The sequence below is a fragment of the Brienomyrus brachyistius genome, chromosome 8, assembly GCF_023856365.1.
Source record: "Brienomyrus brachyistius isolate T26 chromosome 8, BBRACH_0.4, whole genome shotgun sequence".
NCBI classification, from domain to species: domain Eukaryota; kingdom Metazoa; phylum Chordata; class Actinopteri; order Osteoglossiformes; family Mormyridae; genus Brienomyrus; species Brienomyrus brachyistius.
Window position 1 is genome coordinate 23,895,790 of NC_064540.1, and position 27,792 is coordinate 23,923,581.

At 43.5% G+C, this 27,792-nt stretch overlaps 1 protein-coding gene across 1 annotated transcript; it reads left to right on the forward strand.

Moving 5' to 3' along the window:
• Nucleotides 1-577: 577 nt before the first annotated feature.
• LOC125747231 (semaphorin-3F-like) lies at nucleotides 578-26,149 on the forward strand. The gene is made up of 18 exons (XM_049022185.1): nucleotides 578-1,108; nucleotides 7,353-7,458; nucleotides 17,752-17,912; nucleotides 18,019-18,081; nucleotides 18,273-18,392; nucleotides 18,741-18,834; nucleotides 18,959-19,078; nucleotides 19,161-19,306; nucleotides 20,020-20,134; nucleotides 20,224-20,293; nucleotides 20,418-20,562; nucleotides 20,978-21,200; nucleotides 21,280-21,368; nucleotides 21,479-21,520; nucleotides 21,681-21,838; nucleotides 21,929-21,996; nucleotides 22,091-22,215; nucleotides 22,723-26,149. The coding sequence occupies exons 2-18, from the start codon at nucleotides 7,359-7,361 to the stop codon at nucleotides 23,074-23,076; spliced, it is 2,193 nt and encodes a 730-aa protein (XP_048878142.1). The 5' UTR covers nucleotides 578-1,108; nucleotides 7,353-7,358; the 3' UTR covers nucleotides 23,077-26,149.
• Nucleotides 26,150-27,792: the final 1,643 nt, after the last annotated feature.

A 27,792-nucleotide genomic window follows, 5' to 3' on the forward strand; every position in this document is an offset into this window, starting at 1 on the left:
ACGTGCAGTGACTCACAGTCCACCTCTTTGACTTCCTCGGCTCATCTTGATCGTGTTGCTCTCAGAAGAACCATGGAGTCCGAGAGACAAGATCTTCAGAGGCATATTTTCATGTCTTCCTGTGGGACTCCAGTGGGTTCAGAGCACGGCTGCTGCAGCTGAAAGTCACAGAACTCTGGCTATTTCTATTAAAGGCTTGTCCTTCGCTCCCTGAAGGTCAAACTCACAACACCATAATCCCACCGGGCTATTGCACTGCGGAACAAAATTGCACAGCAGTGAGAAGCAATAACAGTAATTATGATTTATATATCCAAAAGGTATTGTGAGTTGTCTTTTGGTATTAGGATTCCTGAAACAGGACTGCTTTAAATCCATCCCATCAGTAACTCTGATTGCACCCTAAGCAGGTACCAGTGCACTGAAATGATATCGGAAATCTTTGTTTTGATAAACTGAGAAGTTCAAACAATTTAAGCAACATCACCAATAAATGGTTTTGTACTACTTTAGTTAAAAAGAAAGTGTGATTGGACTAGAGTAATAAGACATATTAAATTATGTTTAATAGGCAGCGAATATCGGTGAACATTGAGGAAAAAGCTGTTTTTAAGTAGACTGGCTCGTTTAGTCCGGCACCGACCGAGTTAAGAGACACGGCTGGCTTGATTTGACAGCGGGTGAAGCAATGTAAAAGCAGGACCGAGTAGGGGAGGTAGGTGGGTTCTGATAGCACCTGCCACGGCCAGATCGCTTCTGATCCGCAGAAAAAGCACTCTCTCTGGTGTGATGCGTCTTTTTTCTTTCATGGGTTTTAAAGAAGAAGAGATTATATAGGTACAAAGTTTCGGGAATTAAGCGTTTTGTGCGTCTGGAAACTGCGCAAAAATACGGCAAAAGTTTGTTTCTCAGTGCTGAACCTGGGAGTTTTTTATGTTAATTTGAGCGGCTTTTTCAAGACAAATCCTACGGATCTAGCATTTATCGTATGAATCATAAGTCATACATCTCACATGTTGTGTTGTGTGGGACGCAGAGGAATGCAAAGATAACTTTTAAAGAGTCAGCTTTCAGTCACTTCTGACCAGCACCTAGGGAACACAACGAGGTACGTAGTGTCTTCATATCACTATAAGGTGTTTCTTTTTTACTGCCAGTGTACGATGAATACTTATAACCTAAAGTAACGATGACTTTTCTCAGATTTTCGTCCGAGTATAATCTGGTGTGCTTCGAAGGGACGATGTTAGTGTGTGTTATATGAACCACAAAAGTAAAACAAACACGCGAATATAAATCGACAATAACACATGCATATGTTAATGTGTGAGCATTTTAAAAACTAGCAAACCTTAAGTGTGCACTCCGGTTCTTTGCGGTGAACGGAGCTCTGTCCAGTGGTGGTCCCTGGTTGTAAAAGTGAAAATAGCAACGAACCGCATTTTGAAATCCCTGTCGGCATTTATAATTCATACGCTTATATATAATGAATGAATGCCGAGTAAAATGAAAAAGGATTCACCAGCATTATTGTGTTTTTAGAGTAGGCTTAGACTACGTAGTTTTTATTTTTTCTGTTAGTAATATAAAATAATTACACTATTTACAGGAGAGACACTATGCAGCAGAATGGTGTAACTGTATGTGTAATTATGTAAAAACTAAAAGAAATGCGTTGTCGACAAGCCAATGGTCCTGTGTTTCCTATGAAATATTTAAGCATTTTAAAACTTGCCTAAGAGTTAACGGGTTTAATGGTTTGTCGGAGAAAAGCGACAGAAATAGAGAGGTAGGGGCTTTGTAACAGCCTGTTCAGTCAACGATAAAATGAAATGGGATGGTGAAAATGCAGGACAGACTCCCAGGGGTGAAAGATAACCGAAAACTGCTTTTAAGGCCGGAGTACGTGACCAAACCCGCGGTCTACAATGGGTAATACTGTTCCTGGTATCTGCTCTCATTTCCTCGGTTGTCAGTCTCACAGTAATTGTTTCTTGTAGCTTCTGCATAATATCAGAACGTAGCAGTCCCTCGCGTTCCTGGAAAGAAAATGCCTATAAATCTTTAAAAGTATGCAATTAAGCTGAACAGCTACTGTAGGTACAAACCTGGAATATGCCAGTCAGGACATGAATAGAACGAAACAACATCTGCAATCTCTAATTATGTTTCCACGAATGGATAACCAAAATCAGAATTACAGCTTTGTCTCTTGGTACAGTTCTTTACCTTTGAAGTTCAGCCTTGACACATTTCAGAGGTGTTTCCTCTGGATTTCATTAGATGTGCATTTTTGAATCAGGTGTTATAGAGCTTTTAAAATGACAGCTTTGCATTGTTAGAAGACTTGAAAATTAAGGCAAGGTGGCTGGTTTTCTCGATTTACAAAATGTTTCTGCCATGTGCCACTTTGGAACCAGCCCAGCCTGCTCCAAACTCACCCCCAGAGCCTTTGATCCCTATGTGAGGGGTGTCTGCCACATCTTCTGAAGTGTCTCGCCTGGGAGAAGATCCAGCTCCCCTTTGGCAGATTAACTGAAGATCGCTGGACACAGAGGTAGATAGTTCAGGTCCAGAAAGTAAAAATCCAGATCAAGTTTTGCTCTCTCTCTTATATGTGTGTCATGCAACCCAAAGGTAACGTTTTTTTTTTCCAACCAATCAGTTGAGTATAAAGAGTCACAGTCACAAAGTACTCAGCTGGTTTGTTGAAACAAAATCTTAGTCTGGATTTTTACTTTCATATGCGAAAGAATCTCTGGAACTCCTATCTCAGTCCCCTGCCTTGTGCCCGGTGATGCACACGGTGTCCCCAGCTGCGTATGAGCATTCCAGACACAGGCATCACATTCAGAGTGACCCCTTCCTGAACCTCCTGGGCTGTAGGTTCACCAAGACCATGTGCAGGAAAAATGGTAGTGCAAGAGGGATAGATGGATGGATGGATGGATGGATGGATGGATGGATGGGATTCAGAACTCAAGGTGGGTGGACTTATCCGGCACTTCCAGGCTAACTGGTGTTGTCCAATTTCCTCTCGTTTGCCTGGTTTCCATGGGTCAAACAGATGGTCCTGGAATATTCAGATGTTCATTATTTCCATGGTCCTCTATCACCTTGTAACTTCCTGCCCCGAGAGCCTGAGCAGGGCTCTCTAAGGAAAAGCTGGCCAGCATCACCGCTGCGGTGCCCGATTTTGTAGCCTGGATACCAGCTCCCAGTTACCGGAGCGAGAACAAAAAGTTAAAGTCTCATGGCAAAATGTAAATACTGTCCAGAATTCAGCTGCGTTGCCTCACCGAGTAAAAGAATCTCAGTCAAATAAAACTGCTAATAATCCCACTTCACAATTGTCTGGAAATCTGTGTGTAGCCAGAGGTGGATCGTTCAGGACCAGCATGTAAAAATCCAGACCACAATTTTGTTTCAACCAACTAGTTGAGTACACTGTGACTAGGACTCTGTCAATTCAACTGGTTGGTTGAAAGAAAATCTTGGTCTGAATTTTACTTTCTGTGCCTGAACTATCCACCCCTGGTTTGTACCACATCCCTGTCATTCAGACTGCTTTAAAAAATATGTTTATGGCATCCTGTACCTACAACACTTGAACTGAAATATGCATAGATTTAAAATAAAATACGCAGATTATACATTTGTGTTACATTTATTTGGTTATCTTGTGCAGACTAATTAACTGGTTAATACAGTCATTTATGAGCACATACAGCTGGTTGATGCTTCACAGGCTAGGGACCGTAGTCCACAGAACAACAAGAAGACAGCTCCTGGGATGGAACTAGTAACAATTAAATGTCTTTAGGCATCACCTGGTTGGTCAGAAACGTATGTGGACCTGAGCTGAGTGTGCAGTAAGGGAATATCAGGTATCACTCAGGCACTCTTTAGGTGGTACTCAGATAGTGACTGGGTGGTGTATCGTGCCCGCAATGACAGGGAGAGTGTATGTCTTAAAGAGGCTGACAGAGCAAAGCCACAGCAGAAGGGTGGGGTCCAGCGTGGGACCTGCCGGGTGGGACCTGCGCACCACAAGCAAAGGAACCGCTTGCAACTGGTGGTTCTGGGAGGAGAACAGCGGCCGACCACATTTGATCTGCCTTGATTAAATGACACTCAGCCTCTGTGTGTTAATGGTCTCAAGGTGGAGTCTGCAGCATATCAGAACCTCCTTCCATATTTAACGCTGGGCCACGTTCAAGGAGACGGATCTCCAGAAGAATCCTTTCATTATGGTCACGCTTACTTGCATGACGTAGCTCATGCAGTAGATATTAATGCACTCACTCATACTCGTGGCTGAATCACCTTAGCATGACCCGGTAACAGTCTACTGGTCACCTTTCATCCCTTGACTTTTTTGGGGTGTTGTCTTGAACCGTTCTGAACTTGCTGTTTGGCGCATTCTGTCTGGCTTGTTTTCATGCAGATGCTCTTGGCGTTAAAAGAACACATCGCTCTTACCTCTTGACCTTGAAGCAGCTCCTCCAGCTCTAAGCTTCCACACTCCTTCTCCCTTTTGTACAGTTTGGACTTGCAACACATTCCTTAACATGCTCTTAGGTGAATTCCAGCCAAGTGGGTGTGCTGGCACCTGAACGATGGGGGAGATATGAAGAGAGTGAAATGGGGCACGCAGATAAGGCTCGCTGTTGCATTAATTTAAACACCACGTTCATTTTTCATAAATTTAGACTTTTTCACTTCATTACTTTGCGAGCTAATAATACTGCACATGAGGAAAAATGGACCACAAATTGCTGGTATGCTAACATACACCTGGTATCAAGCTCCATTTAAATACTGTTTATTGACTGGGGATGGTTTTAAACACCAATAAACATTTTTGTGTCCCCTGGTCTGTGGACATTGGGTCAGCTGGGCAGGAGGCTGTTAGATGTGACAATCTAGTCAGCATTTTTAATTTAGTTTGTGGGATATTTCCGTTCAGTAAACCCTAAAACCTGGAAATGCAGCTGAATGTGCAGGTGGAGCAGCTGAATGCACTGGTGCTGAGCTGAGCCCTGAAATGGGACTGTGGCTTTTCTCTCTGAAGGCGACAGCTACACCCTTTGACTGCTGTTGACGTCAGCCCGGGAAGGATCCCGCGAGTCTCAGATTTCCCTCTGGGTGCTGCTCTCTGCACCTGGTATCAGTCCAAATGCACTGGACCCAAGCCAGCGTCCTCCGGGAACACACTGCCACGCACAACGATTCGTTTGAAACGCATCGCAAACCAGAAGGATGTAAAGACTCTGCTCAGCGCAGGGCTTGACTGTGCAGACTTCACGTCTTCTCGAAGCTCAGATTTAGCAGATGAACATCACCACTTCAAGGTCCCTGTGTCCGATGCTGTCTGCGGGACTGGTGTTGAGTGGAGTGAAGCAACTTTGGGCAGTTTAGCGTGTGGCTCAGAACCTAACGTTAAGGTTGATTATGAAATGGGCTGGAGTGCTGTGTGGAAATTATATATATGATCTTAATTACCTCTTTCCTGTACCGTCAGCGTTAATGAGGCCCAAACCCTTAGTTTTAGATTACATGTTTTATATGAAATGCAGAGCTGGTGATCCTAGCTGAAGTTACATGACCCATCTGTTAACATAAACTAAGTAATTACTGTACTGGAAAAGCAAAAACAACCAAAACAACGTAATGTTTCCATTCCCCAGCTAACATCTTTCCGTAATGTCATACCTATGTACAGTGGTGTGCAGGAGTCTTAGGTTGTGTACCTGGCTACAGGAAGTCCTGTAGACCCCACTCACACCATTTACGTACTGGGATATTTTTACTGTAGTATTGTACCAGAACATTAATCTCCATCTATTATGGTTCTGATATGTGTCATCAAGCAACGCAATACTGACAAACCACCGTTTCACAACTAAAAGTTAACAGACAAAGGTGGATTCTTTCTCTGTAGGGTGATCAGGTACTTTTACATGGCTTTAGAGCCCTTCATTTTGCTACAGGTGAATACAGCTGTCATATCTGGCCTGTGTAATCACTTAGACACCAAGACAGTGGAGGTCCTAGAGGCTCATGCGTAATACATTATTTTAAAACATGACCGAGGGGTTTCTCTAAAAAAAGCCCACACACGTTTTCACATGTGGTCAGAGTCATGTATCGTGTCGTGCATCTTGTGTAATTCCAAATGAAACTGCTCATTTTTTGATGTACAGTTGATAGTTACATGGGATTATGTGAAAGGATGTAAAAAAGACATTAATGAGTATTTCGGTTTGTGTCATACTCCGCTGTTAGAGGAGAGATTTGTTTACTGTGTTTGCGTTTTGTTTTCTTTGCGGTTAGTGGCTGAGTGTGCTAACTCACTCTTTGGCTTAAAGGCAATGAAGCGTGACGAAGATTTGTTTCATCCGCCGGGCATTTTTCTGGAGCTCTTAGTCATTTCCAGTTTTACTGGCACATTTTTCCCTAATCCCCTTCGATGTCCTGCACTTCCAGCTGCTTGGCTGTGTGGATTACCGCCTCATCATCACCGATGACCAACTAGCTTCTGCTAATGATCTCGGACACCCCTTGCCCCCCCCCAAACCCCCAATCAAATGTTTCCTTGGGCTTGAAAGTGACTCCTGAGGACTGAATAATGTAGGAGTTTTACCTCGTCTGAGAGAAAAATTGACTCACTGGATCACATTTAGCCTAACTTGCAAACATAAGGACTGCTTTACATTGTGCGACTCACTTCGTTAGCATCTAGTTGAAGTTTGAATAAGGATTTTTGTCAACTTTAATAATGACTCTTTCATTGATCCCTTGCAGGGACATTCTTTTTTTTGCCTACCTCTTCTTGGGTTTTCTTGGCGAAGGGGACCCATGGAGCTAGGGGTTAAGGGCCTTGCGCAAGGGCCTACAGACATGACATCCCTGCTGAGACTGAGCTTTAACCAGCAACCTTCTGCTCATAGGCACAGAGGCTTAGCCTGCTGACCCACACACTGCTCCTAAGGTTATATTTAATCTACTATCCTCATTGCCCTGTGAGGCTACAATGGATACGAGGTTTAGTTAATTGTTGTTGTCATTGTACCAGGTACAATGAAATTGTGTCACCTAAAACAATGCATTAAAAAAGCATATAAAAACAGATATTAAAACAATAATTAATTCATTCACGCACACACACAAACATTCATTCGAACATCATTGCACAAATCCCTAAAAAAAATGGATTGCAAGATGGGTGGATGAATGGATGGGAAGCTAGAATTATGTTGCCTACAGAACTACTGTGACAGATGTTGTACTGCCAGGTGTGTTTTCTTGTGCTAGGTTGCATTAAAGCCTTTGGTTCCGTTTCGCCCTAGGTCAGCATGGGGGCTTATGCAGCCACCCTTCTCCTGATGAGCGTGGGCCTCCTGGCTATCCGTGGCTACCAGAGGTCCACCCCCCGAGTCCGCCTGCCCTTCAAAGGTGAGCCTCCATCATACATTTTACTGCATATTCAGGTCCAGCTCCTACTATTTTTTCCAGTCTTTTGTAACCAGGAAGTTTCCAGGAAGCGGCATACGGAAAACCACTCAGGTTTTCCATAGTGTGCCTAAAATGTTCCTTAACACTTGCAGCACATCCACTCCCTCTCTTCCCAGTGGAGACAATAGGTCTGGAGAGAGGGACAATGAGCCTTCAGTTAGTGGTAATTGCGTATTGTGTTTTCCAAGCTTGTGGATAAATATGTCGATTAAAACGAATTCGGAATAATTATAATAATTCTCAGTGCCACCACCACTCCCTTGCGTAGCTGTAATTAAATCTTGCTCTGAAAGATGACCTGTACAAACAAACTCTTAGCACGGAAGAGCTTTACTTGCGGAGATGTCAGTCCCACAAGTAAGGAAAGGCATCGTTTTTGTTGAGTGTCACATAGTTAAGATGTTACCGCTACAGTACTTTGCACGGTAAATAAAATTTACTGTACTTGTTATCAGTCAATCTAGTCTTGTAGAGCCAGCAGCATCTGACACAAGATCTCCCGCGCCTTTTGATGCCAGCAGAGATCTGCTGTCTGCTGTGTGACCCCAGGCGTCAGAAAAATTCAGCATGAGGTGATTGACAGGGAGACGGAGTTGGGAGAAAGCGGCTCGAATCTGACGCGTATAACAACAGGCTGGTCCCAGGATAGGAGGCCATTGAACATGTGTATAAATAGACCTGGTGGCTGCTTAATTTACCTCAGCGACAACCCCCCTCCAGAAGATCCCTGTCCTGCAGCCTGTTCTGGCATGGCAGGCAGATGTGCCTGTTATGTGGTTACTCTAAAGCAGGTCTCCGCCTTGTGGTAACTTTCAGGTTTACCACAAGTTTTGGAGGGAAGACTTCTCTGCTGTGTCTCCTCTCATCATCGCATTCATACTTTGGTAGGAAGGTCACACAGCTGTGTTTTCTCCTGCAGTGGGGTTCATGTTTGCTGCGAGCGTTCTGCATGTCGTGGAGGCTCCTCCGCTGACTCTTATATCCTATGTCGTCCATCTCACTCCCTCTGCTACCTGCGCAGCTTTTCCTCATCCTCCCTCACTTCTGTATGTCAGGAAACATCCTTGGAAATAAAACCAAGAGCCACAACACAAGACCAGCAGTGGGTAGCAGATCACTCCGGAGGGCCTCAGGCTGGAGTACTTGATATTTGACTGCCTGATAGACAAGAAGAATAATTAAACATGTAGAGACAAATAATAGTAGCAGATAATAGTTAGAATGTTTGCTGGGACAACGAGAATGGTACTTTCTAAAGTAATTTAAGGATTCAGTTGCAATAAATATTTTGCCTGTTGAATCACCGATATGCTTAGAAAACACCTCTAAGATTAACAAATTTAATTAATTCAACTAAATCAGCCAGAGGACAGCAAAGGTTAGAGGACGCCTTCATAACATGGGCTTATGATGGAAAACCGGAGAAGAACTACTGTATTTGGAAAGTGAAGTGGAAGCTGTGCAAATCTTTTGTCCCTCACTGAGCATCAGCACAAACCATAGAAGGAAAGTTAGCCAAGCTAAATCTCCTCCGTCTCCAGCCCAAGTGACCAATGGAGGAACATGATCCAAGTTCACACAGTCCTGAACTCAACCCTACAGCCTTTATATCAGAACTGACTCATGAACGCAGGCAGAAACTGGCTGGGGATCACAAAAACATTCCGTTACTCTAAGAGTGGTGGAGGTTTGGGATAAGCAGTGGAATGGAGTCATCCACCAAGCAGCACAAAGCCAAATAAACTTTTCATCATAAAAAGTTCAAGTGAAAAGATGTTCCGAATAGTTATGTTGTGATTTATGTTGTGATTTTGGACTACATTAAATATAAACCAAACCATAAACAGGCAGTGTTTGACCTCTCATGGTATCATAATTGACTGAAACTACTTTGAGATTGTTGACAGTCATTCAAAGGCCGTAAAAACCCACTTATCACAGCCATTAAGCCAGTAACCTGCTGCTTTGCACACTAACCGTGTCATGAAGTGCAGTGTGCCTGTAACGCCCAGTAGCCACTTTAATGCAGTGGAAATGTATTTTATTTCCACCCTTGGTCTCTGAGTCGCTAAAAAGGCGATATTTTATTACTCTACACTGCACTGAATCAGTTACTTGGAGTATTCCTCAGTATTTCCAGGGGTGTGTTATCTCTGAATTACGCACCGTGCCGTGATGTAATCCTGCCTTCCCAGCTTTTCATTTTGGAGGATATCAGAGGTACGAGGGTTTTCTTTAGGCTGTTATTGTTGTCTGAGTTTTTCATTCATAGGCCCAGAGTTCACTGTTTGCCCATTTAAGTGGAGGTATAAGTGATATTTGACTTTGGATTACCAGTCATTACTGCTGCTGGTGCAATGTGGATTTTTTTTCCCTTTGCTTATTCAGAGAAAGGAAATCTTCCCACATTTAATGTTGTGCCATGACAAATAACATAGGCAATTCCGTACCTTATTCAGGAGGCTTCAGACACCATGTTTTTTTGTCTCAGCCTCCCTGACAGATTATTTTTATAAATCCATTTCATGATTTTGTCGCATATTCTTTGGGTTGAGAGCCCCCCTGAGGATCCAATCAGTGAATTACCCCTGGCAGATAGCATCAAGCCAGACTGTCCCCAAAACATCACCAAAGCCCGAGACTATATGGATCCATCACCTTCATCAGGTGCTTCTTTTTCATGACCTCATTTCTCCCAAAATGTCCTTAGTTGAGAGTTGAATCTTTGCCAAAACCCAAAATATTAGCAAATATTGAAAGTAAAAAATGGTTCCCTGAAAGAACACCCCCACTTCATACATACTCTCTTGGGATTAGCACACTTTTTTAAATATTAAAATAATAAAAAGCACTTTACATGTACAACAGAAATGTCCCTTTTGTGTGTTAACAGTATTCCTTTGTTCTGATTGGTTGATGTCTACTGAGAACACTAACCATTCCGGTCACTACAGTTTGACCTCATCCCAGTACGCCAGCAGAGATGACTGAAATAGTGTCACGCTAGCGATAGTATAGGCCCAGTTCCACGTTCCCACTGTCCTGCTTATCTCGATTTACCCTGCTGTAGTTGAAAAGCATGGCCATCCAAAGACAGGGTCCAGACATTAGGGCAGGAGTAAATAGCACAGATCGGTGATTATAACTGGCCATTCTCGGACTGGGTTTGAGAAAGAGCACCTTGTTTTTCATTGTGCCTCCTCTCTGTATTATCATCAGCTCCATACAGCTTGAAAGCCGCCTCAAAGACTGGGTCCTCTGTCAGGGGATGCCACAGCGGTCTCTTCCTGAGCCGGTCTATTTATGAGTGTAGAAAGATCTGTCTGATACTGATGGACACCATCCTCCTCCCCCCAACACGTTCCAGGAATAGAGGGGTGGAAAAGCACAGTCCACATTGCCTCCGCTCTCTGTCAGCCCAGAAGATTGATTGTTCATTGTGTACAACAAGGATCAGCCTTTGTTCTGCAGGGGCACCAGTGAAGCCACTTGTAACACCGTATGAATGTTCCGGAAGCCTTCCGTGGGATAGATGAGGCTTCGATCTGCTCACTAAGGCCATCCAGGGAATGCCGTGACCATTTTGGTCTGGACAGCTTCTGATCTGTGTGGGGTGTCTGCCCAGCTGGGTTTAATGAAGGACTATGTGCTAAATAAGAGTAAAGACAAACATGATTGTATAAACCCTGAGAAACGCCTGCCGTGTAGAATTAACCATGAGGAATTTCCCTAAGCAGCATTTTATACAGCTTAGACCATTAAACTGCTCTAAACGCTGAGTGAGAACAGCTCATAAGTGGAGTCATTTAGTCCTGGTGAACCTTAGATCCTTAATACCCCGGTGCCCTATTCCCTGAATCGCCTCTTTTCTGGAATACAACGTATTATAACTAAATATGATTTGCTTTGTGAAGTTTTCCTGCCTTTTTGAACCCTAATGTATGTGTGTGTTATAATTTAATAAAGAGCAGTGGGTTCAGGCTGTGTTTCTGTGATCTCACCATCACTTCCCCTTCTTCTTCCCAGTAATCAGCGATGATTTGTCAGCCGACGATGTGCATTTTATGTTCTCATTCCTTTTCTCTTCTCATTTCTCATTTTCCTTCCCAGTGCTGTGTGTCCCTGTTCTGTCAGACTAAACTTGCACACTTGTATTTATATCTTTGTGGGGGATCATGCATTCATTTCTATGCGAAAACCCCCCTCCCAACAATAACAAGATTAACCCCTACCCAGCCCAACCTTAACCATAAGTATGACCACATTGCTTTTAGCACACTGTGGTCCCAAAAATGTAATATATATTCATGACCACACATACACACCTGCATACACACACAATCACACGCACACACACACATACATATATACTGTACATATATATGTGTGTGTGTGTAAATTGTTGTTGTTGTTTTATTCCCTTTGTAGCACTTCAAAGGTTTTTCCGAACGTGAATGGTTCATTTCATCAGTAACATCTTTTTCAAAAAGGAACAAGGATCAACACAAGTTTTTGCTTCAGGTGTGGAATCTAGGCGTACCTTTGATCTCTGATTTGAAGCACGGCTATCTTCACATCTCAGGATCATATCTACCATACAGCAGTGTTTTCTCAGACACTATTCTTTCTGTGTGCTTTGCACTGTCTTTGCCAGTCCCTGGGCAGGTTGGGCCCCCGGTGATTCCCACACGACTCTAATCACTGACTCCCCAAGACCATCACATTGATCAAAAGCTTCTCCCATCGATTTAATGACCTCCACCTGATCGCCGCACCAACTAGGGGGAATCAGGCTGCCCCAAGAGATCTGGTTACTTTGCTTTTTTTTTTTTAATTGTTTTTGGGTAAATTAGCATTTAAAAATTGTTCTGGGTAGTTTAATTTAAAAACACAAAAATCTCTTTTTTTAAAAACAAAAAAAAAAAGCTCATCAATTTTGTTACTCACAGTAACAAACCGGGACCGAAGTTTGTCCTGAAAAGGTCAGAGTGACATTTTTCAAAAATCAAAGGGAAAGTTCTTCTATTGCACACAATGCAAATTCCTTTGAATTCTTGTGACACTGTCTGACCATAAACAGAATGAATGGGGTTTTCAGCTGAATAACTCTGATGTTCTATAAAATAAAGCTGATGTTACTGTTTACTTTCATGTGATCTCCTCATTTAATGCAACAATTTTTCATAGTATTGCATGCATCATTATTAATACTGTTCTGGCCAAGGACTACAGATCACAGCAGCTCAACATCTCATTAGACAGTAGGAGCGCTGAAGACCTCGGACCCTCTTTGCTAATGAATAAGCAGGGTGGGAGCACTGGGTCCGGTTAATCATCGTCAGCCAAAGGGGGAGAGACCTCAGCCGCTGCCATTTCTGTTCTGCAAGGCTGCTCAAAGCACTTGGTTACGTTTCCGTGTTTGTGCTGCCAAGGAAGAAACCCTTATGGTTGTTCTGTAAAATTGGGAGACCTGGGAACAATGGCTTGTGCAGTAGAATGTGCTTTAAATGCTTGGAATCAGTTTGCTCTTTGATATGATCTTGTTTTAAACAATCACTTGAAAAAAAATGTATATAATTACACCAACTGACTGGGAGATGTAGTGTTTCCTAAAAAGAGACCATACTCTATTAATCCCCGTGAGAAAATTCTCTTTTCGCCTACCCTATCTTGCTCTCCATGACTACAGCCCTATTATTTTCATGATACAGAAAATGTGGACGAATCGCGGAATTGAGGCAAGAAAATGGTATTTACTTATAAACACTGAATCACATGGAATTTGCAGATATTGAGTTGACAGTTAAATACCTATTAAATTTTTCACGTTCTGCAGTTGTCCAGATAATGTAAAATCCCCTCGCAGTAGACATAGCTTTAAATGGAAGTACTCCGCCACAGCCAAATCTGGCCAAATGAGTGCAAGGATGTTGTCTTACCATAAGGCCTGTTTCTACCGTAGGAACTCAAACATTTACAGGAACATGTCCGTTTGTAACTCCATTGCGGTGTAGGATCCTGTCCATTCACGAGCGAGCCAAACTCGCCTGATGTTTTTATTCAACCTCTAATAGTAGTAAAAACAAAATGATGCCCAACCCACTTTATACACTTAAAATTCTGTAAGCTTAAATTTAAGTGACCCGTCCGTAAATGACCCAAATATCCCAGAACCCAGAACTAAGATTTTAGAAGCTGCTGAACCGAAAGAATGAGCCTTTAAGGAGACAAAAGTGAATACAAGGAATAGAGAAAGAGCGGAACGCGTCATACCCTGACGCTTATTCTTTCAGTTTGGCAGCTAAAACTTAAAATCTGAAACAGATCAAAATAAATCCAAGAAAGTAGAATTTGGAAAAAAAATATATATGGAATTTGAGAAGAAAAATCTGATTTCATATAGCCTTACATTAGACACACTGACACATGGACAGGTGAGAACAAGCTCGGGAGGTGGCAGTGCCGGGTTTGGGTTAGGGTTAGGGTTAGGGTTAGGGTTAGGGTTAGGGTTAGGGTCAGCCAGTGTGCAGCATCCCTAGAGTTGAAGATTAAGGGCCTTGCTCAGTTACCCGTGGTCATGCGACTATTCTGCCGAGGCTGAATCTGCAGTATGTAGTGGTCAGTTCCCACCGAAAGTAGTCCAAGGAAGGCCAACCGGTGAACTAGCGACAGGGTCATGGGTGCCCAAGGTTCACCGATACATGTAGGGAGTGAAGGGCAGCCTGTCTGGTCTGATCTCATAGGAGAGCTAGTGTATCTCAATCTGCTGAAAGTTCATGCTGGCTATGACAGAAAGGTGTCAGAAAACACATAGTGCATCGCAGTTTCCTGTGTATGACAGGTCTGTGGCTATGCGTCCACACCGTGCCCATACTGACCTATGTCTGTTGCCAAAAGCGCCCACATTGAGCACGTGAGAGTCAGAACTGAACCATGGAGCAATGGAAGAAGGTGGCATGGTCGGATGAGTTACGTTTTCTGTCACACCATGTGGATGGCCGGTTTAGTGTGCATCATTTATTTGAGGAAGCACCATCATGCAACATGCGTAGAAGACAAGCCAACAGAGGCAATGTGATGTACTGGCCAATGTTCTGCTGGGAAACCTTGGGTCCTGGCATTCATGTGACACGTACCACCTACCTAAAGTTTGTTGCAGACCAGATACACCCATTTGTGGCTACAGTATGCGCTGATGGCAATGGCCTCATTCAGAAAGACAATGCCATACTGTGAAAATTGTTCAAGAATGGTTTGAGGAACCTGACAAAGAGATTAAGGTTTTGACTTGGCCACCAAATTCCCCAGATCTCAATCCCACCGAGCATCTGTAGGAAGTGCTGGTCAATGACGTCCAATCAATGGAGGCCCCATCTTGCCACTTACAGGACTTAAAGAATCTGCTACTAACGTCTTGGTTCCAGATACTACTAGACGCCTTCAGAAATCTTGTGGAGTCCATGTCCTGATGGATCACAGCTCTTTTGGTGGCACAAGGGGGACCTACACAATATTATGCAAGTGGTCTAATGTTATGGCTGATCGATGCAGTGAATAATTACACAATTTAAGTGCTACTTTAGGAAGGACAGATCTCATTGTTCACCATGGATGGCTATGAGGTGATGGTTCACCAAATAGTGAACTGCTCCTTCTGCCTTTAGCCCTCTACTTTCAGGTGGAGAAAAGGCCTGTTGATGAAATGATCAGAACAACAAATGTATTCTGGTTAGTGCCCACACCCCTTTTACATAGATGCTGGGCATTCAGGGCAGAACGGCTTGGAACAAGATGAGAGAGACCCTTGAAATAGATCACCCCTCTCACAGAGGGAATGGCATCCGGAGCCCTCTGGGGCAGCTAGACGATGCAGTCGGCTCATACAGCTGAAGAGGAGGCAGAGAAGTGGCTAGCCTTCTTTACCTAGTCAGGCACTCCAATGCCATGTACCCATCTAGTGTCAATGATCCCTCATACAAACACAGATATGTGGCCCTGTTTGTCTGGTGAACGTATACTACTGCAAATGTGACTTATCCATTCGCCAAGGCTAGCATCACCTTAAAAACTGTCACGCCAGATCTCTCATTGTTTCCACTTGCTAAACTTTACATCAGTGTTTCCCAATCCGGTCCTCAGGAACCCGCATACAATCAACAGTTTTTGGACTGTCTGGTAGGGAGCTCAGTGGGAAGAAAAACATGAACCGACTCTGGGTCCCCGAGGACCGGGTTGGGAAATGCTGCTTTACATCAACATCTAGCGCACTTTACTCTATCATCAACACTTGTCTACCAACACCGCGCTCTCCAGGAATTTTTGCCTTATACACTTCGGTTTCCATCCTGTGCCATGACTTGCGTGCTAGTCTAGCCTCCTGTTAATGAACTGTGCACAGTTACGGAAATGTAAAGACATGCCAAGTGAGTTGTGGGACTTGAGAGGAGGTACTGGTAGATTCCTTGAACCGAACTTTCTATTTACTGTCCTACACGTGTCCAGACGTACACAGTGAAGTGATTGGGTGCAGTCTTTATTTTTTCTTCATGAGCCTTCATTCATGACTACCTATTTGTATTCATTGGGCTACACTGCCCTTACCACTTTCCACCAAAGCCAGTGTTGTGGTGTCTTTTCCTCATCTGTTGCGCTGTGTCCTGATTTGGCAGGCTGCTTTTTAAGAGCCTTGAATGTAAACATTACTCTCGGGGACCAGCTGAAGTGTGAAATCAGCCAGTGTTTTTCGTGCCTCTTTCAGCTGCAATCCCTCCTCTCTTTGTAAGAGAGGAATCCATCATTGGACTGCTTAAGAGCCTTGGATTCAGCGATGGTTTTGAATATCACATGCATGTCTTTTCAGCTCTGCCTCTCCTTGCACTACCAAACTATTATGAGTTCAGCTCAAGAAAAAGAGGCAGTGTGAAAGACCAACAAGCTGAGAGATGATGAGGACTGTTCTAAGTTGAGCTTCTCAGTAATCCCTCCTGCCAGTTGTGAAATAAGCGCTAAACTCATCTCTCATCTCCCCACCTGCTCGAGAATTCGGCCTGTGGCTGGGACAGAACAAAACACCACACATAGGAACCAGACAGGGCAGTTCAGTCCCCCTGCTGGCCCTGAAAACAAGCCCATGGGATTCATGGTTAAGTTTACAGTGACAAGAACAAAAGGTATTGTGTGTTTGGGAGAAGAGGGGTGTTTTCCCAAAGGGGCTGAAAAACAGACCTTGTGGGAACATTGTCAGGAGGAAGTTTCTCACATTTAAAAATGTAAAAGTGTCCAGACTCTTTCATATTGACTTTCATGCTTTCCTGTTTTGTTGGGGTGGAGTTAGGAGTGATAAGGAGTGATATATTGCATTAAAGTTAGCCATTGCACAGTCCTCACAATAATAGGTTAGCAAATGTATGCTTGTGTGATGGTAAGACTTTATTTTTGTTTACAAGTCCTGGTTGTGCATTTTGTCTGGGCATCAGAGGTGTGCCAGTAATGAGAAACCAGAACGTGTCCACAAAACCTGAACATTTTTTCAGAAATCAGATGGATGTTCATGAGGGATTTTTTAAAAAGTTATGTAAAAAAGTAAAAAAGTAGAGAAAGCAAAACACCCACGTCAGAGTAATGTTTATAAAACCTGAAACATCATTATACCCTAAGACAGTGTTTTCCAGTCTGGTCCTCAAGGACCTACAGAGAGTCCACTTTTTTGGTAACAAGTTGGGAGCAAAAATGTGGACTGTCTGGCAGGGAGTTCAGAGGGAGCACAAATGTGGATCGACAGTGGGTTCCCAAGGACCGGATTGGGAAAAACTTCCCTAAGAGGTCTTCTGTATATTATCTCTCTGTTATCTGCTGTCCTGACTAGTAAGATCTCACAAAATGTAGCTCTCCATAAAAACTGATAAACAGCACTCAAGCAGGGGAAAACATGAGAGATTACCTGATGGATGTTTGTAAGTTTCCCAGATTCCTGGGTACTCTGTATCAAAGGTTAACACAGTGAGGTCAATGGGACCAACCATCCAAATACATGAGGCAACACAGCACACCCCCACCCAACAGCGGGAATACCCCTGCAGATTCTCAAGTGTGCTGTCCCAAAATCTCACAGACTCCCCTGCATTATAGTAGTGAGAAAGAAGGTTTCAGAGCTCATGGCTGTGTATGTTTGGGCTGGCCATCCTATAATAATCGAAGAGCGAGCTTGATGTTCTCCTTTGCTATGTTGTGCAGAGCTGCTGGAGACCAAATCGATCCGTCCCTTCAGTTTCTCCTTCAACACCAGTGACTATCGCATCCTCCATGTGGACCAGGACCAGGGGCGACTCTACCTGGGCAGCCGCGAGTACCTGGTGGCCCTGGATATGCAGAACGTCAACAAAGAACCCCTCATCGTAAGGCCAGACCCAGCCCAGTCGCACACTTGAGTTGTATGACCTCTGATCTCCAGATGACAGGCCTGATAGAGCTATTTTGCTTCTGTCTTTCTGCGCACCTCAGATTCATTGGCCTGCTCCTGACCAGAGGAAGGGCGAGTGTACAATGACTGCCAAAGGGGAGCAGGTAAGGTGGAACTTCCTGTCATTTTCTAACAAAAGCAAAAGCCCCGTTGCTTTTATTTCTAACACCATTGATTTCCATTACCGAGTTATGACCAATGAAAACACAATATTTGAACAGCTGAAACTGTGTTTGCATAGAATGGGTTTAATTGCTAATAAAATAGAAGTTGTATTCATGTCTGTGTCCACTAGGGGGAGTGTGCAAACTTTGTGCGTCTTATCGAGCCATGGAACCGAACACACCTGTATACATGTGGCACCGGGGCATACAAGCCAATTTGTACCTTTATCAACAGAGGCTGGAAAGCTGAGGTACAGTGGCCGCGGTTTTAAAATGCCCCGAGAAAGTATGATGCTTTGCTTTCTCTTTCTGAGAATTCGCCTTTGGTACAAAAAGGCTGGATCTAAAAATGAATCTCTACAGAACTGTACAGTTCTGTACTCTACAGAATCTCTAAGAGATCTCTAATCTCTGGATGACTTAAAACAAGATTGTCATTCTTTATTAATTCTGACATTAATTCTAATCTCAATTATTTCTTCTATCAAATATTAATTGTATCAGATCTTCCTATTTTAAATGCATAATTATTTCTTTATTGAGTGAAAACGAGATGTCTACCGATTTCTCCTGAGAAATAAGACTCCCTCTTTTTATAGGATTATGTCTTCAGGCTGGTGCCCGGATATGTGGATTCGGGGAAGGGGAAATGCTCCTACGACCCCAATCAGGAGAACATCGCCACTCTCATCAGTACGATGCCACTCGCCGCCTCCCGCCTCCATCTCCACCCCCTGAAGATCATGCCGTTTTCTACTACATTCCATCCTTCCCACTGCTTCCATAATACTTCTGTTGCATGCATGTGTGCCTCCAGATGGAAACCTGTACGCAGGGGTCTACGTGGACTTCATGGGCATGGACCCAGCTGTCTTCAGAACCATGGGCGAGAGGCCGGCTATCAGAACGGAGCAGTACGACTCCAGGTGGCTCAATGGTGAGTGATAGCTAAGAAAAGCGGCGAGGATCCACAGGGAAAGCGAGACGGAATGGCACAAGAACCATGCTTTCCCCTGCAGAGCCCGTATTCATTCAGATCCAGCAGATCCCAGACACCACAGAGGGAAACGATGACAAGCTGTACTTCTTTTTCCGTGAGAAGAACTTGGACGGGGTCAGTGGGACCAGCCCCAGTGTCCTGGCTCGGGTGGGACGCATTTGTCTGGTACGGGCTCTTTCCTGCAGCTGTTTTTAGAGTGTCACCCCCGTTTGTCCATCTCAGGTCTTCCACATACTGATCATACACTCTCATAATTAGCCTTTCGTTATCACGACAACGTCTTGACTGTGTCTCATCTAGATTTTTTAGTTCAGTGTTCAGCTCTGTAGTGTGGAGGCCCATCAAGCTCGGTTGGGGAGAACTCAGCTAATAGCTCAGAGTTGATAAAATCTTATCTAGCTCTGATTTGAAGGAACCCAGGGTTTTAGTTTGCGCTATACTAGCAGAAAGAATATTCCATACTCTAACTAAACACTGTGTAAAGAAGTGCTTCCTCAGTTTCGTTTTAAAATGTTTTCCCACTAATTTCCACGTATGGCCACGAGTTTTAGTATTTAAACTAATATTGAAGTAGCCATTTGGCTGAACAGCATCCAGACCTGTTAGAATCTTATACACCTGGATCATGTCCCCCCTTAGTCTCCTTTGCTGGAGGCTAAACAGATTTAGCTCAGCTAACCTCTCCTCATAAGACATTCCTATAAAACCAGGAATCATTCTCGTAACTCTACATTGCACCTTTTCCAAGGTAGCAATGTCCTTCTCTAGGTATAGTGACCAAACCTTGTATATATCAAGTACCGAAGGAGTCTTTGTCCTGCATAGCGTGACTGTAAATTCCAAAGTTTTTTCATCCGAATCTCACTTCGTCACCACAGAATGACGAAGGGGGCCAGAAGTCACTGGTGAACAAATGGACGACCTTCCTGAAGGCACGCTTGGTGTGCTCTGTCATGGGGGACGATGGGGTAGAGACTTTCTTCGATGAGCTCCGTGAGGTTTCGCCCTTCATATGAACCAGAAGGCCACTGTACTCGTTTCACTCTAGTGTTGTACAAATCGCCTCATTTACTTTCTTTTAGGAGATGTCTTCATTCAGCCTACTCAGGATGAACGCAATCCTGTTATCTACGCTGTCTTCTCCATAGCTGGGTAAGCTCTCAGCTTCTGTTGCTGTTGCTGCCCGTCCGGTTCTGTATCAATCACTTTCCTTGCCTCCCCTTACCTTCTCTTCCCTGGTAATGGCTCCATGCCCACCGTCTCTCTCTGCCCCCAGCTCCGTGTTCAGAGGCTCGGCTGTCTGTGTCTACTCCATGGCTGACATCCGCAACGTATTCAATGGCCCCTTCTCGCACAAGCATGGCCACAACTACCAGTGGATCGCATATTCTGGAAAGATCCCGTACCCAAGGCCCGGCACCGTAAGACATCACTGTCATCTAGTGCCTTTCTCTCCTGCTCAATGCCAGCCTTGGATATAATCTAATGCCTTTTATAGTCTGAAGCTTTGTTACCTAGAATGTTTCCTAAGATTTTCCGACATTAGCCAAATGAATCTCTCATCTCGGTACAAAAGCCTCCTCAGCGTATCAAATTTCTGAATCATTAAAAATCTTCCCAGTCTGTTCATTCTGTCTCAAGCTGCCATCTCTCTCCTGTTCTAATCTGTTATCTTTTAGCCATTATGTGGTTCACTAATCAGCACAAACCAGTTTCTCAGTGTGCAAGGAAGTGAATCAACATGACTAACCAGATGTATCATCCTGTCTATCCCTGATTCTTTCTCTCCACATTCCTTCTTCTCCTTATCTGCCTGCCTTTCCTGAACCTCCCCAGTGTCCAGGCGGCACATTCATCCCTGGCGTACGCTCAACGAAGGAGTTCTCAGATGAGGCCGTGAACTTTGTGCGGGCACATCCCCTCATGCACCACCCAATCTACCCGCTCCACAAGCGCCCTCTGGTGGTGCGATCTGGTGTTGACTACCGCTTCACCACCATTGCAGTAGACCTTGTGGATGCAGTAGATGGGAGGTATGAAGTTCTCTTCCTGGGAACCGGTGAGTGTTAATTCCTGGCGATCTGTCTCTCCAGACAATAGGAATTAAGGGTTAAGATGTCCCTCCACATGCAATTTAGATCGTGGAACAGTCCAGAAAGTGATCGTTCTGCCCAAAGACACCAGCATCATGGAGGAACTCACTTTAGAAGAAGTTGAAGTCTTCAGGGTAATGGGACTGTCTTCATGATGCATCTTCTTACTGATTTCCATCCACATCCACGCATTCTGTCATATCAATGATCTTCACATATAATGCTTCTTTTGTACCTTTTTTAGACTCCAACCCCAGTGAAAACAATGAAGATATCATCTAAACGGGTAAATCATATATAATCCCTCAACCCTCTTTCTAGAAAGAACAATCTCCCCACAGCGGGTTATTAAAGAAGGATTTTCATATTCCTGAAACATGTGCTGAAATGTATAAGATTTCCATGTACATCATCTGTTTTTTTTATTATTTTTTTTGGAATCACAGCAACAGCTTTATGTGTCGTCCGAGGCAGGGCTTAGCCAGCTGTCCCTGCACCGGTGTACAGCCTACGGTAAGGCCTGCTCCGACTGCTGCCTTGCCCGGGACCCCTACTGCGCCTGGGATGGGGAGATCTGCGCTCCCTTCACGCTGGCCACCAAAAGGTAGGAGCAGACAGATACCCGGGTTCTGTTACATGGCAGGACACATCCAGTGAAAAGGTGCTCACTGGAACTACATGCTGTCCCACTCAGGAGGAGCAGAAGGCAGGACATCAAACATGGGGATCCCCTGCGCCAGTGCCGGGGCTACAACGCCAAGGGTGAGGCAACTTCTCGAAGGCTCTGTGACAGCTCAGAACCCCTGTGGCGGTTCTCCACATCAGTCACACTTAAAAGTCCTCTCGATCCCCACAGAGAACCGTCTGAGAGAAACGGTGCAATTCGGCGTGGAGGGGAACAGTGCGTTTCTGGAATGTCAGCCTCAATCTCCCCAAGCAACCGTGAAGTGGCTGTTTCAAAAGGACGGCAGGAGGAAAGTGGTAAGAAAGGCTCTGCAGCCACCCTCCGTCCTGCTTCTCTTTCTTTATTCTCGTGCCTTTTGTGCAAGGCTCAGCTCTCTCTCTGGTCTTTCTCCTACTGTCCCTCTCCTGTCACCATTCACTCTGTGTGTCACCCTCGCGATCGCTTGCTGTCCGGCCGCTCCATTTCCTCTTTGTTATGGACGTTTCTAAACCCAGCCCTGTTGGGTTCAGGCATGCTTGTGTAGACGAAGGCCCCTTATTTTGGCTCATTTGGCTAAAGTGCATCAGTCCTCATCAATCCACTGTTAGGACAATGTGGACCAGCAATGGAGGAGTAGGAGGGCTAGCAATGAGATCCTGTCAGACCTTCAGGCTGAAGTGGTTTGTGGGGTTTTTTGGTAACGTATAATTAGCAGCTCAGGGGAGGTCTACAGGCTTCCTAACCGATGTAGCCCTCTTGGAGTTTGTGCTCCTAACCTCTTAACCCATCAACACAAACCTCCTGTTGTCTTCTTCCCCCACCAGCTCCATCGGGACCGTGAGGTTCTAAAGACGGGTCATGGCATTCTACTAAAAGCCGTGAACCAATCAGATGCTGGGATGTACCACTGCCTGACCACTGAGAACAAATACAAGCGTACCGTGGCTCGGGTGGCACTGCGCATCCTGGACCGCGAGATTGTGGAGGCCCTCACCTCCCCCGACACAGCCCCTGTCCGCCACCACCCCTTCCCGCCACCCCCACCTCCCCCTCCTCCGAATCCGCCCCCGCAGCCGGAGGTGCGTCTCATGAACCAGTACTGCCAGACGTATTGGCAGGAACCAAAACGAACCAGCAGAAGACATGTGGAGGATGTGGCGCCGCTCTCCGGCCACTGACGCCTGGGTCGGTACCAGCATTCCAGCCGTGGGCTTTGTGTCATGGCCTCGATCTGCTTTCCCTTTCCTGAACTGGAGGAACAACTCGATGATTAAAGAGAACAGAGTCCAGTCTGACCTAAGCTGTCCAACTGCCACATCTGGTTTCAGCTTCACTCCAAAACTGCAGCTTCATCCAACCTGCATGAAGGCAGCCGGGTACAATCGGATCCGCCTTCTGCATATTTACGCAACATGGTGACCTGGGTTCCCTCGGTTATCCGTCTCCTAATTTTGCTCCTCAGCAGCATGTGATCTGAGATGCAGTCCAACCTTTGCTGTGCTTTTCCTGCTTTCGATGGGGTTTATGCGTTGCTGTTTTGTTACCTGGCTCGTAATCCTTCCTTTAGCCAAGGACAAACTCAAGATGTGGACAATGAGAAGTTAAACAGCGTGGCAAGGCCAAGGTTGAGGTCTGAAGACAGGCACAATGCGTTACACCACACGTGTAGGTTATTGACAGTTAATGTGCAATATGAATTAACACTTTGAACTGTGCAGTTGGTCTAAGTGTATGTAGTTATTTAAACTGTTAGATCCTAAAGTTAGTATTTAAAGCACTTATAAGCCACAGACCTTCAAACTATCTGAATGTCATTGCGTTATTTTTAGTGGTGGGAAAGTTATTCACAAAAGTAATCCATTACACACACTGGTGGAAAGTTCAGGTCCAGAAAGTACAAATCCAGATCAAGGTTTTGTTTCAGTTGAGTATAAAAAGTCACCATTACAGAGTACACAACTGGTTGGTTGAGACAGACCCATGGTCTGGATTTATCCTCTCTGGACCTGAACATTCTATCTCTGTCTGTAATGGATCACTTCTGTGAGTAACTTTCCCAGCACTGAATATTTTAGACCATAAACTCACTTTTTTTGTAAAAAGCTGTTGAAAGATTCATGTGATTATAACACCCCACATTAAAATGGTATGTCTGAGCTTTTAAGCATATTTAAATGATACATGTTTCACACATGCAATGTTCAGGACTTTGGTGTGTCAGTTTTTGTGATTTGGAGTGCTTTTTTATGTGTTTATTTAAAAAAAATTTGTTTTTTTGCGTCAAAGCTATTTCTACTTGTGAAACGTTCCTTGTGTAATTATGATTTTTTTAAATGGTCATGATACATTAACTACTGGCATGGTTTATGAGTTGAATGCACAAATTGTGATTTATAAGCATAAACACAGATATAAAAATAAGTCCGGTTGTCCCCTCCTTTGGTTTCATTGGCTAATTTAAAATAAGAATCATTATATTCAAACATTGTTACAGTAGCTAAACAATTTTAAGAAAAGAGAAAGATAAACACTGCATCTGAACTGCCAATTTCATTCATTTGTTATGCATTATGCAAGTAATTCAGGCATTTTTCAGATGATTTAGTCCTTCATTCCAGACTGTAGATATTTGGCATCATTGTGTGTATAAAAGAGTATAAAATATCCCAGAGGCAGATACATGCTGTAAGTGGAGAGAAGGTGTTGCATGTAATTGTAGGGGATTAACATGCTGATATTTAGTACAGGACCAAGGACAGGACCAAAAAAAGCTATGACAGTATAAAACAATAAAATCCTGTTGCATGTGTCTGTGGACTTTTCTAAGTGAATCGTTTAATGCATCAGATTCTCATTTTAAAGTTTGAATTAATGCGTTTTTAATGATAAATTTCTGCTGTAATTCTGGTCTTTGCTGAGCATTGTGAAATATATCTCATCAAGATGACTGACCTAAAACATGGTGTAGAGATTGCAGGTAGCTATATGGTAACTCCTGATTTTTATTCCATAATTCCTGTCCAGATTCTCACTGTTCTTCTGTGGATTCTGGAGGTGTACGCAGTGACATCAGCAGGCTTGGGGTTACGGATATGAGTTCATGTGGAGCGCTGTAACCTCCACCAAGTCTGTCTCTGTATCTTCAGTAATATTAAATCACTGGTTCACTGTTTTTTTTTTCCATGTGTCTACTAATGTCCCCATAAAGGCAGGATTTGCTTTGGGCTGTGTGCTTTGGGCATGTATTCCTGGTGGTGACCTGGATGCAGAAGGCATCTGGATTGGGGGGTGCAATGTCACATATTCATTTATGTAAAGACCAATATTTGTGGACAATATTGTATTAGAAGGTGAATCTTTCGGTGTTATTGTTTAGCACGTAGTTGTGGGTGTTCGTGAAATTCATCATGTAAAAATGTATTTTGTGTTGTGCTGTGTTTCCATTACCTGCATGCAACTGGAAGGCCGCTTCAGGCCTTTACTGGTCGACACCTCTCATTTTGGACCTTTCTAACTGACGACCCAAGTAATAGTTTATGGAATAAGTTGTATGAATCATCTAGAACAGCCAGTTAAGCTTTCCTGTGCTTCTGGGTCATAAGGCTACACCTGAGTCAGTCCCTGTGGTCAGCTTTGACTAAATTACAGCTTTTTTTTATTTAATGAACACATTAAATACTGTAAAATATATGACTTTCAGTATATTCATATACATAAATCTATACATAAACCCTATCTTCATGTATGTAAGGCAAGACAGTTTCTATTGCAGGAAACAGTAAAAAAATGGAGACCATTATTTTTAATCTGCATAGATTTGCGCTCAGTTAGCTGTTTCTTAATGTCAGTCATTTCCTCTAACACCTATCCGATGATAAGTTCGAGAAATGTCCCACATTAGATGAGTCCTCACACTGTGTCTTTCTTGCATTTCTAGCTGTGATTGGGCCCAGTGATTGAATGCTTTGGGTCCAAACGGTAGGCTCTCGTCATGTCCACTGCTGCATCAGCTCTTACAGTAACACAGGCTCACCTCCCAGAACAGAACTAATGGCACAAAATGTAACAAGACATCTGATCATTTAATTGTGTATCTGTCATTGAATTAACAGTGTTCTGGTGGTTATTAAGTGACCTGATGTGTATCAAAACGCCCTCTGGGTTTGGACTGAGTACTGCAGGTTTCCAGCAGTAAGATTGTTCATCAATACCATGACAATATTTGAAGAAAGATAAATATTAATATCAGCATTCTGTGTACTATTGTGGTCTGTTACTTCAATGTCTAGTAAAATTTTCACTTTTGCGATGCTATTTCACAAAAAAGTTGTTTTTATTAATTTTTTTTTTAAAAATCACTTTTAAAGTACAGTATCAAAAGACAGAGAAAAGCTTAAAATAATAGAATTTTTTCCCCCCACAATAAACACACGTTATGAATAAAACTGCTCTTGAGTTGCACCCTGAAAATAATATTGTATTTAGCACTGGAGAAAATCTGACAGCAAAACATCTGAAATGAACTTTCGGTGACTTCGCTCTTTCGCATATTTAAAGTACAGTTAAAAATTAACGAGTTACAGATTATTGGCAACGTAAAAAGCTGAGGAGCTGCAGTGTAACATCTAAACCAAGAGATGGCGACAGAACCCTAACTTAAGGACAGAGCTTATAAAATACAGTGATTCTTAACCCGGCGGCGGCAGCAGCTGGCGCGGTTGAACGCGTCATTCATCCTCTATTTTTTTATGCCATATGATCTAACCACTCTACCTTCCAGCAGATCGCGATCTAGGCACCCCTGTCCTATGCTGATCTACAATCAAATTTCCCAGCTGCAATCCTAGAATTAATCTTCGTATAAATACAAATCCAAAAAAGTTTTTTTTTAGCGATTTGTGACAATCCGAGCGAATGGGCAAAGCCTTCTGCCAACAGGGGTGACAGATGCCTCGTGAAAAGCAGACATACAGGATGTAAGAGCCTTGGCAAGACTTCCACTATAGTGGTATAGCACAGAGTACAGCATAGGTACCCATAAAATAAAATCCACAATAGCAGTCTAAACCACATTCATCTTGGGTTGCCATTTACCACTCAGATTGTGATTACCCTGAGGCGTTATAAGGCATAAACTAAAATTAAAATTAGATATAAATTTACAGATTTTAATGGCCCACATAATAGTTATTGGTCTGAATTATGGTTTTTCATTACATATTAGTTCCACATCATAAAATCCAACTTTATCACAAGTGAATACAGCTTTCAAGTTGTAGTTAATAGTGAATAATTTGGCCTGGAATATACCTCTGGAAGTGATATTAATAGATGAATAAGAGGAAATGTACTATTTCCGAAGGGCATGAATTATCAAACTTTGTATGCCCTACGTAAGAGAGAAAGAAGACCCACAAAAAGAGTTTCTATGACATGATAGTCAGGGAAGGTATATAGGGGGTCAGTGTGCCTACAACCGGGCCTAATTGTTTTCTTCCTTTGTTTGCTGGTCTTCGATCCTCAATTGACGGAAATTTGAGTTTATGTTAGTGCTTACACAGACCTTCCTCAGCTTTTGATGTCTGCAGAAGAAATGGCTAAGTTCACCAACATACCTTATATACACTGCAGGCATCAAGATTCAGTACGATAAAAATCTTAGTACTGAATAAAACAATGACAAACTAATATTATTTCAGTGCATCCAAGGAATGTTTTATTGTCAGTCGTAATGCTCAACACTGCTGGGAGCTCCGTAGCAGCGTGGGAGAATCACTGTCTGGGAAGGTGGTCTGTCACACAAAGCGCAGGATCCCAGGCTCTATCAGCAGGTTAGTTTTCTTAAGTGGAATTCCACTGCAGGATTTTCACATTTCTGCATTATAGCTCTACGG